The 11,669-nt window shown below is 35.2% G+C and overlaps 2 protein-coding genes across 2 annotated transcripts; one reads left to right on the top strand and one right to left on the bottom strand.

Annotated features, from left to right (window-relative positions):
* Positions 1 to 688: 688 nt before the first annotated feature.
* Positions 689 to 4,092, bottom strand: LOC112528115 (binding partner of ACD11 1-like). The gene is made up of 5 exons (XM_025139045.1): positions 3,898 to 4,092; positions 3,061 to 3,164; positions 2,908 to 2,983; positions 1,525 to 1,608; positions 689 to 1,449 (listed from the first exon to the last, which is right to left on the bottom strand). Exons 1-5 carry the CDS (start codon positions 3,901 to 3,903, stop codon positions 868 to 870), a joined length of 852 nt encoding a protein of 283 aa, XP_024994813.1. The 5' UTR covers positions 3,904 to 4,092; the 3' UTR covers positions 689 to 867.
* Positions 4,093 to 5,694: 1,602 nt separating this feature from the next.
* Positions 5,695 to 11,669, top strand: LOC112528044 (syntaxin-22-like). The gene is made up of 7 exons (XM_025138934.1): positions 5,695 to 6,163; positions 6,862 to 6,955; positions 7,970 to 8,109; positions 8,229 to 8,303; positions 10,002 to 10,159; positions 10,245 to 10,345; positions 11,248 to 11,669. The coding sequence occupies exons 1-7, from the start codon at positions 5,967 to 5,969 to the stop codon at positions 11,311 to 11,313; spliced, it is 831 nt and encodes a 276-aa protein (XP_024994702.1). The 5' UTR covers positions 5,695 to 5,966; the 3' UTR covers positions 11,314 to 11,669.

The following is an 11,669-nucleotide window of genomic DNA, read 5'->3' on the forward strand; positions in this document are numbered from 1 at the left end:
AACTGTTAACCAAAGAAACCAGTGAACAATTAATCACCTAAATCAGCCACATCACATAACCAATTAATCACCACATAATGACCAACAGTAGCAGCAGCAATCAACAAAATTTCGAGTGGAAGAAGTGAACAATTAATCACCTAAATTAACCACATAAATTTCGAGTGGAAGAAGCAGCATCAATCAACAACAGAGAATGAGAGAAGAAGCAGGTTAGCAGGGGCTTACAGGTCACTCGTCCGTCGYTCTCGCCTYTCGCTCTCGAGTCTCGCCTCGCGCTGACTGGCTCGCTGCGCTGCTGATCGCTCYGTCGCTGCCTACTGTCTCGCCTGGTCGTTCACCGTCGTCCGTCACTCCGTCGCCTTCGCCTAGTCGCCTGAGTACTGAGTAGAGTCGTCTCTCGGATTGGAGGGGAGGGGCCGGTGGAAATTTTTGGTTCTCTCTAAGCTTGGCGACCAAACTACTCAAAGGTATTTGGGGAAAAAATCACAGGGGCCTGGGCCCCTATAGGCCCATATGACGGTCCGCCCCTGATTAAACCACTACCATCAATCATGTATAGCTGACCAAATAAGTCGTTAGTCTCATTAAGCTTAATAAGCTGCTAATAAACAAACGCTAAACTCTCCCCTGTCCCGTCCTGTTGTCTTGTTTTCAGTTTCAGATACAAATCAAAGCATATGAATTATAATTTCAAAAGATCACGAATAGCACTTGATGAATTAGAAGCATATAGAATTAATAGTTGTACATTACAAATTCATGACAATTTAAAGGAAAAAAATCATGTCTTAATGATATAAAAAGTTGTATAATCACCACTTTTAAATCCAAATAAATAATATATAGATAGACTTGGTTGGTATGCTAGAGAACCAAACCTGTGACTGGTGCAGGTTTGGAAGGGCGTTGTTGCTCGGTTGAATCCGGGGCCATTGGAGAGTCGGACAAATGAACGTGAGCGTAATCGTCCACCATTTTCCGTCTTTTTTCATCTTCAGCCTTATCAACTTTCTCCTTCGTTTGTTGCCCGACTTCCCCGGCTGCCTTTGCCACTTTATTAAAAGCACCCGTTACCCAAGAAGCGCTGGTAAACACGTACCTGTTCTTCATGATGGCAGATCCTGCACTACTTACGGTATTCTCAGCTGCTGTGAAGGCAGATTTGGCTTTCTCGGAAACCTGAAGTTTCTGGTCAACTTCTTTGACTTTATCGCTCACGATGGACGTACCCACGTTCACTTTTTCGGTGAATCCAATTTTCTTGTCTAAAGAAGCAACTTTAGCAGATGCTGTGGAAGTTAAACCATGTTTTTCATCAAAGGTTTTTGCTTTACCCACTGCATCTTTACCCAACACAAATCCCTTTGCAAACATGCTGGTCACAACATCCTCGGCCTTACGCAGAGCAGATTCGCCTCCAGCAGGAGGAGCATTGCTTCCATATGGCTACAAAGAAATTTACGAAATTTTATGGGCAAAATAGTTTGATAGTAAAGAAAAGGCTTGAGAAATTGATCTTACTGGAGAAGCAGCTGTAGCAGCTGGTGGAAGCTGGTATTCTGGGTCTAGAGTTACATTGACAGTCGTATCAACTATTGTTGCACCCTGATATAATATGAATGTAGGAAACTAAATCAGATGATGTTCAATTAAGAACGGAAGATAAAATAAATTGAATTTAAGAATACAATGACATCTTAGGACCAGATGACAACATACTATTCAAGACTTGCCGATAACAGAGTGTATTTTGACTGTTGCAAGCTTCAAGGCGTTTGTGTTAGCTCTTAATCTGGAATAAACAGACATACTTTTTCGAGTATGGATGATCAATTGGATTTTAGTAATTAGTTCTTTTAGCATCATGTCCAATGCAGAACCGTACAGAAAAGTTAGCTGAGCACAAAGAAATGAAAAGGGCAGAACTAGGATTCTAAGGGTGTGGTGTCACTTAATGCTAAAGTAGCATGCATCATAAGCTCAAATCATACACTATAAAAGAGTTTGTTGAATAATTTTAAATGACAATAAAATGAATAAAACATAGTATGTTGCAAACATTTAAGAATAATTAATCCCTAATAACCGTACACACACATGCACACTTCCTTCCATTTCAATCTAAAGACAGTTTATGCTAAAACTAAATTGAAATTTGAGCAGAAGAAACTCCTGTTTAATTTTATGGTGTAGTTTTGTCACCAAATATGAAGAACTAAAATTGCTTCAATAGACATCTAAATTTGACTTATGTCCATCTTTGATGAATGCATCAGTAAACATTTCAAGAGAAAGTCCAGGCAAAATCGATAAACTGATCAATGAAATTTCATGGTATTTCCACTTGCATACCTAAAAGATGTACCGGTCACACACTTAAATTCTCACAATCATATCAACTACATCCTTCAAGTCCAATTGAGGTGAGAGTGTAGTAGTTGATTCTCTATGTTCTAATTCACAAGAAATGACCTTCCCATTTATTGACTAACTAAAACTTCTCAAATTTCATTTTAATTTGTCAATTTGGATGAAAGTGAAAGAAAATAATGTAATTGAGATATTTATAAAAATCTAAGTGTGTGATTGATAAATTTCTTTGTTGATATATGCATAAAACATTTTGGAAATATTACATCTTGGATGTATCTTATAAAAGCCAATAATCAGAAATCATCTTTAAGAAATTGAATACATACCTCTGAAATAAAATTAAATCCTTGATTCAACTAGTTAAACTAAAAGCACTTTTGTGGGTTTACTTTTGAATAAATACATGCAGTAGTACTACCCTCCCCTGTATTTTATAAAATTCACCAAAAACACATGGTGTCACATGACACATGTGCCTAATAGTTGGACCACCTCCCACCCTTGATTACATCTATAGCAAAAGTGAATTACCGAGAGAAGAACAGCAGTCTCTGCTCCTTGAGAATCTGTGAACGTGACAAACGCAATTTGGGTACGCTCATTATGACTGCAACCAGAGCATTACATTGGTGTTATTTATAATCAAAAGAAAACCAAATGGTGAAAGTCACCTAGTATACTTACCTCTGTGTCTCAACATATACAATATCTCCAGAAAAAGAAAAGAACTCCCTTACATCTCGCTCAGAAGCCCCTAATGAAAGATTGCTAACTTTAACAGTTTTAACCTGCATGAATAGCAGATAAATTATTTACATTAATAAAGATGTTACATCTCTACAGTCTACACATACAAGTGAAATCACTAACATTTCCAAGCACATATCCAGTATATCATGTTGATTCATTTTTCCGATATTCCAGTCTATTATTTTTTTCTAGATCAGATGTCAAAAACTTTAATCCATGCCATCAATCTTCAAGATCAAACGGGTGTCATTTAATAGGTGTTTAATCAGAGATGCCACTATTTTAAATAAAACTTCTCAATCACAGTATGTAATATGTCTAAATTCTAATGATAAAAGTTAAGTTAGATCCTTGTGACTAAATATATCAATCTTGATGTGGAGTAATTTCCACATCAAATCAATGAAGATTTTTCCTTAGTTATTTCTATGGACAAAAGAAAAAACTCCGTTGTTTACAGACAGCGGCTAATACACGATTAAACCACAAAAGATCCAAATAAACTGAAAGATGCTTTCTTTATCCTCTAGCCTCACACGAATTGGATCAATCGAATCATCCAAAACTCAAAATTGCAGCTCTCAACTATCTTGACTTTTATTTGACTAATCCACAGTTTCAAATGCAATAAAAGAAATCAACTTCACTAAAACAGATCTACAACTGATTTAAGAAAAATATCGAATTAAGCTCTCATGAATAAGCCAGTAACATCAACGATAATAACAAGAACAACAAATATATAAACATTTCAATAGAATTGATACTTACCGACATTATAAATGCTCTATATTAGATCAGAGATCAAATAGAATAAATCCGGTAGCTTATCCTCGATAACGAAAATACTCGCCGGAGAAACGGCGACAAGCACGAACGGACACCGGAAACGTCGATTTGTAGAGAGAGAAAGGGGATTTTGAAAATATGTGGAATTCGAAGGGGGTTTGCGTTGACGGGTTTGTGATAGAAATTTCTCAAATCGGTGGTTTATATACGAACGGAGCGTACAACTTTTGATTGACAAGGTACAAGTTACAATGCATGGGTACGCTTTGATGTGTTTGTACGTAGCGGGCGTAAAAAGTCGTGGAGGCAAGTTCTCACGTGTTATTCCAACACGACGTGTAATTTGTACCATACAAATATAATTTAATTAAAAAATAATTTATAAATTAAGCTTTTTTTTATTATTATATCAAACCCGTTATATGAGCCGACTAATCCTAGAACTACCACTCGTTTTGCGGTTAAATCGGAGTCATCGCATTTGAACCTCTCTGACCACAAGAGGATTTTTATATCTTTTTGGAGTCACCATATTTACACGACTCTTTGACGGATAAAAGTAGTAGGCCTTGTATTAAAAATGGGAATTGATCTTGTATATATAGAGAGAGAGAGAGTTCGTTTCAAATGTAACTCATCACATTTGTATAATCAATGCAACCCAATATATTGAGATATTTATGGAAATGATAAGAATTTATTTATTATAATTTTGAATATTTATGGAAAATGAATATGGTTCATTAATTACGATCAATACTTTATATTTGGAAACAATCAAAACTTCTATGAAATCACATATTCATCAAATTAAATGAACGGTTGATATTGGATTGTATTGATTGTACAAATGTAAAAGGTTGTATAATAACTCTCTCTCTCTCTCTCTCTCTCTCTATATATATATATATATATATACATATAGGGGCGGGTTCAGACGAAAAAATACCGATTGTGAACCGGGAGACAAAGGAGAGCACGACATGTTCTCCTTGCATCCACGGGTTATTTATCATGAATAATGAATCAATTTAATATGGATCATAATCGTGTATTATCATCATGAATATCATATTATTCTTGGTAAAATGTTGTATCATTTATCATAAATAGTCCATAAACTTCATCTTTGTTATTCATACTAAATACCTTTTGTCTCACAGTTCACAATAGAAAATCGAATCGTAAATATATATACTTTTTTTTCTCTCTCTCTCTATATATCGCAAATAAAAATATTAATTTTATAATCATTAAAATTTAACAGATAGTAGTTAACTTTTGTGAAGAGAGATGATAGTTAGGGGTTGTTTGTTTATCTATTAATAATTTAATTAAAAGACAACCTCCAAATCATTGAAAAATGAATTTTGTTTGGCAATTTTTTTTTGTCTTTTAATGATTTTAAAACCTTCAAAATGATTTTGTATCATGGGTCTCCCTTAATTATTCAGCGCTCTAATTTTTTTATAAATAATTAGCAAACAATTATATTTTATTTTGTATCATATTATGTGAACCTTTTAATCATTCTATAACAAACCATTTAACAACCGTCAAATATCTCCTTAATTATATTTTGGGTTTTGAATATTGATACCGCATAAACAATTATGTATCTACATTTTCTTAGACTAATATTATCCGAATTATATAAATATGGCAATTCGAATCATGTGTACTTGATATAAAATTACAAAATCACCCCTTGGAGTTTACGAAGAGCAAAAATTATATAAACCAAAGAGTAGCCACGTATCCAGTGTCCACGTGTCACGTTTAGTTTGCTTTGGAATCGCCGGCGATGCAATACCTGCTCTCCCATCACCACATCCTTCCCCTGTAAATCATTATTCAATTCTCTCACCTCCCTCCTCGCCCTAATTTCCGCATACAAACTCCGATCACCGCTTGATTCCACTTTTTCCATTGACACCCTGCTCCGATCGCTAGGGTTTCATCTCAATCGGAAAATTGTTCTTTGTTTTTGGGATTTTCTAAAAGGTTTTTTTTTTTAATTATTTGATTTGAGGGTTATCGTAGATAAAACGATGAGTTTTCAAGATATTGAAGCTGGTCGCCCACTCAATTCGAGACGTGGGGGATTGAACAATGGCATGAGGAAACAGGATCCGACCCAGGCTGTTGCTTCTGGAATCTTCCAGATCAATACTGCAGTCTCTACGTTTCAGAGGCTAGTAAATACCCTTGGTACTCCTAAAGACACCCCTGAGCTTCGAGAAAAGCTGTACGTCTGATTCATTTTTTAAGCTTTACTTTCGATTCATTTTTTTTAAGCTTTACTTTCGATTCAATTTTATGAGATTTAGGGTCAGAGGTTGAAAAGAAATGCGTATGAGATGTCTTACTTTTTGGATATTTGTGATATTGATCACCTGTTATAAACGTGATTGCTAGTATTCTACCAGTGAAGGGTATTTGAGAATGATCTGTGTAGCTAATATATAAATGAATTTTGTAGTGTGTGTAAATATAGACAAACAATGTACTCAATTTGAATAACAGAGGTCTTGAGTTCTATGCTATCAATAACTAACCTCAGTTCACAATTGACATTTTGTATAATTTAATGCTTTACAATTAACATGACAAGATAAAAAATTATCATTTCTGTCATGCATTGTACCACTGTTGTCCTTAAAGTTTAGGATTTACAAAGAACTCTATTTCATCCTAAAATTTTCACTACCTTTTATTATTTCCATCAGTGTTACTACTTGTTAATGAAATATAAAACCTTTCAAAGTGCAATTGTATTCTTAGTTCTTTTTAAAAGAAGGACTAACGCCTATCACGAGTTTACTATTATCATTTTGACTTGTTTGTATGACTATTTTAGCCATGATGACAATGGAGTTAGTTTCTTATCGACTATTACACTATTGTCTTTTGGTGGTTTTCACAAGGAGGTTATTCAAATGACAGGCACAAGACTAGACTACATATTGGGCAATTGGTGAAGGATACTTCAGATAAACTCAAGCAAGCAAGTGAAACAGATCATCGCGCGGATGTTAGTGTAAGTTACTCCTCTCTCTCTCTCTCTCTCTTACACGTGCACACACATAAACTTCGATTGTTCTTAATATATTTGTAATATAGTTCTTCACATGGTCTGTGCAAGATGCACATGTTGCGTTAGGGGTCATGACTCTCAACTTCATGTAATTCCTTTGTTACTTTCTCTGATAGAATTTATGGTTAAAATGAAGTTTTTTAGCTTGTTTGTGTGATATGGTTAATAGTGAGGGTTGGCACTTTTCGATGCACATACTTGTTGCTTTTGGTGTAGTTTGCAGATGACTATGTTTTGATCATCCTTCTCTGCACTGGGGATTACAGTAATGGTGCTTGCTATGCAACCCAATACACTTTGGAACACTGTATGAAGATGAATATGTGGTACATTGAGCTTCCAGTGTGCTATTTGGGTTGGGGATAAACACACATAATTGTGTGGGCATGGATGTCTGCACATGCACACATAATGAAGTAGGCATTATTACTTTCTTAACTCTTCCATGGATGTGCAATGCCTACTTGCCTAGTGTGGTTTTGTAATTAGTACAAACTGGTTTGTGATATCTATCACCCACTTCTGATCTGAGATTTTGAGCTGATATTCACAGTTCACACTGGTGGAGGAGACGAATATGTTTTTTGTTCTGGGCACGTAGAAGTTCAACTTCAAGTTGATTTTTCTTTAAATTATGATTATCATTCACCCCCTGGGTATGGTGGAGATCGGAATCGTACAGATCTCTTATGTACCTCTCCGAAAACCTTCATTTATATATGAAGGTCCTGAATTAGCTACTCCACATCACGTTTAAGCCTTTCGGTTTTACTCAAAATCTCAATGCAGGATCACATCAGTTTCCCATATTCCATCAAATCATATGCTTAAGCCCAAAATTATTCTTATTCACTTTCAACAATCATATTATTAGAGTTGTCTGGTCAGATTCATACCATATTGATTTTCTTCTTCTTCTCTGTGTTTCCTGATGGTTATACATTCTCTTTCTTACAGGCCAGCAAAAAGATCACAGATGCTAAACTTGCAAAAGATTTTCAAGCAGTTCTAAAAGAATTTCAAAAGGCACAGCGGCTTTCAGCTGAAAGAGAGACAGCTTACACACCTTTTGTTCCTCAATCTGCTTTCCCTTCAAGGTAAATTACAAGGGAACTATTGATTGCAAAGCTGGTTTGCTCGTTTCAATGTGAATGTACAATTCAAGTTCATCTTTGCAAACCATGTTCAGTTAGTTTTTGTTTAACTTTATGTTCAGTGATCCAGCCAGTGAAATGGATGCAAGCTCAGGTAAAAGTCAAGAACAACGTGCACTTCTTGTGGACTCTAAAAGGCAAGTTCTTCACTTTTTGCTTCTCATTTTAAGGCAAACTTGCAGAATTGCACATCATTCTGTAAGTTGCACCTGACTGTTTAATATTTTTGATTAACTTGCTTATAGAAACCTGGAATGGCATAGAATCTTTCGTTTGTGTTCATAGATTTATAAGTGCCAGTGTACGATTAATCAATCCTGGTGGTAAATTGATGAAGAGATCCTACTGTTTACCCTCTATCCTCCTTAGCATCATTATAAGCTATCTAGGTCCGAGTCTTTTAATTGTTTTCCAATTAAAGAACCATTTAAAGATGCCTGCTTCTGAGGTTGGATTAGGTAATTAGCACCATTTAATCATTAAGGATATCCTGCTTTCCATTAGACTGATGCATAAGCCATGAACTCTGCATAGGCCCATGTTGTACCTTTCGGGTGCGTTTGGTACACTGGACAAGACAAAACAAAACAAAGATCATTGTTCCACGCTTAGCAGGACTTTTATGTGGAACAGACAGGAACATGGTGGAACAGACTTGTTTCACCCCCACCCCATGGAACAAGGTGGAATAGACCTATGTTTTACCAATATAACATCAAAATAAAACCTAATTCTCTTTTGAAACATCAAATGCGCATTCTTCTTTAAATTTTACTTATTGTATTTTATTTTCTTCAAACTTTCACTTCATAGTCCTCAAAATATTATTTTATACGATTTTTATATTTTGATTATTTATATAATTTCTAAATATTAATAATAAAAAATAATATAGAAAAGGTATAAAATAAAAATGGGAAATTACATGAACTTTTTATTTTAGTGTCATTTTAATCGTCTTAACAAAAACTTTCTAATGATATATTTTGTTATAAAAAATAATTATTATAATTTAATAAATTACATAAATTAATCAAAATATAAAAATCGTATAAAACAACTCATTAGGGGTATATAGGTTATTTTATAAGTTATGTTTTGTCCTGTCCAATTCTATCTTACCAAACTTCGAACAATTGTCATGTTCTATCATGTCCTATCCTGTCTGGATACCAAACGCACCCTTCTAGACATGCTCTTTTGCATTCACCACGTCTCCATCACCCTCATTATTATATTGACATGCATTTTCTCTTTTACCTTCCCGGTAAGTCAACGTTATTGGGAAAAATATGGTACATTCAAGTTCAAACGGTAGCAATGTTATCTATTCGATATCAACTCCATAAGCCTCTCCGAGCTACCTTAAAACACATTTAATGTGCTGTTTGTCTTCACCTTTTTATTATTGAATCTCTTTTTGTGGATGAACATTGCTATTTACAATAATATTCATTCAGACCTATGTTTCATAATTCTATTATTGGAGCTTGACAGATCCCTATTCGTCTTTCTTACCCTCTCAGAGACTGAAGGGTGACATTTGACTATCTCTACTCATCTCTCATTATGACCCTCTGGAGTTTAACTGTGATGAGAAAAGCACGATGAGTCCTTTCTGAAACAGCAAGTAAATTTGTGTCGATAGAATTGATAATATATATATATATATATATATATATATAAATATATGTAGAAATAAGTCATCTTGTAGACGACAATCAGAAGGGGGCAAAGTTTCGGTTATAGAAGAATAATATCGATATTACTTTTCATATTGTTTTTTTTTAAACTATCATATATTGTTGTATTACAATCTCAAGATGTTTCTACAGGCAGGAAGTTTTGCTGTTGGACAATGAGATTGCATTTAATGAAGCTATTATCGAGGAAAGAGATCAGGGAATACAAGAAATCCAGAACCAAATCGGTGAGGTAAACGAAATATTCAAAGATCTTGCTGTTTTGGTTCACGAGCAAGGAACTATGATCGGTAAGGATGTTTTCTCATTTTACTTCTTATTTTCATCTCTTTCTACGTTCATGGTGCATTATGCCTCCACAACTTCTTTTTCCAGACGATATTGGCTCCAACATCGAGAATTCTCATGCTGCGACTGCACAGGCAAAATCCCACCTTGCAAAAGCATCAAAGACTCAAAGATCGAACTCCTCCATGGTAAAGTTTTGTTTTCGCTACTTTTTTTGTCAGAAATGGTATGAGATGGTTTCACAAATTTGGGCTATAACTTCTACTAATATCTTAAAATCTTGTATAACTGCACGATGTATTATGCAAATCACTTGATTTGAAAGGAAGTAATTAGATTGGAAATGAGGCAAATATGAGGCAGGGGACCATTTCCCTGTATTTGCCTCAAATTTTACAAAAATGAAGCTTCAAAATGCAACAAAGTTTGGTTTAATTCCCCTATTTAGGGGCCGATTACCAAATACTTACTGGTAAGCGCTTATCGGCAAGAGATATCTTTCTCAAATTTCTTATCGTGCAACATTCTCCGTCATCAAAATGGATTGTTGGTAAGTGTCTTAAACTTGATAAGCGCTTACCAGGTAAGAGTCTTTGTTCTCACTTAGTGGTAAGCGGCTCGGTCCTTGCTGTGCCTCTTACCGGATAAGATTCTCGGTCCTTTTCATGCTCAATCAGTAAGTTAAGTGATACCAGTAAGCGCTTACTTGGCAAGTGTTTAGTAAACGGACCCTTAGTGTAAGGAAGAATCTTTTCTGTACCCATTTTGACTGGTTATCTGACAATCATGTAATATTTGATGACGTGGATACCCGTTTACAAAAAGAGTGAACGAAAAACTTGACATCCACGTCATCAAAGTTCACAAGATCTGCAGGTTACTCATCAGAATGAGTAAAAAATAGGAAATTTTGGAACTTCTTTACATTGATTGAGAATTTTTTTTAATGCTAAACAAGGACCAAGGCAAACTTCGTTACGTTTTGACGCATTTTGCCCTAAATGGAAATTCACCATGAGAAATTGCATTAGATCATTATCATTGTTTCCCAGTTCCTACAGTGCTCATCACTTTCCATTCTCTTGTGCAGACTTGCTTGCTTTTGGTGATTCTGGGAATTGTGCTTCTTATTGTGATTATAGTTCTTGCAGTTTGAACCCTTCAAAGTTAAGCACATATAGGTAAATCAAAGCTTGATTCAAGATGCTGACCAGTTTGAGCATCTCTGTTCGTTTCTATAAGACGCGGTGGCTTTTATTTGAGTGGTCCTGCCTGCGTTGTCTGTTTCTTCGTGGTTGTTTGCAGGGCGATTTTTTTTACAATAAAAATCGATATTCTGTGGTGTTTGTTAATATTTGAAAATTTGATCATCTTTGCTAGCAGGTAGCTGTATGACAGCACCTTTGGAAAGATGGAGGTTATTTTTATCGTCCAAAGCGTGGTTTACTTAACAATTATGTCAACGTATGAATGCACATTGTGAATGTTGGATTTTTATTCAATATCGTGGGC

The sequence above is a fragment of the Cynara cardunculus genome (genome assembly GCF_001531365.2).
Source record: "Cynara cardunculus var. scolymus isolate 2C chromosome LG 15, CcrdV1, whole genome shotgun sequence".
In the NCBI taxonomy this organism is placed as follows: Eukaryota; Viridiplantae; Streptophyta; class Magnoliopsida; order Asterales; family Asteraceae; genus Cynara; species Cynara cardunculus.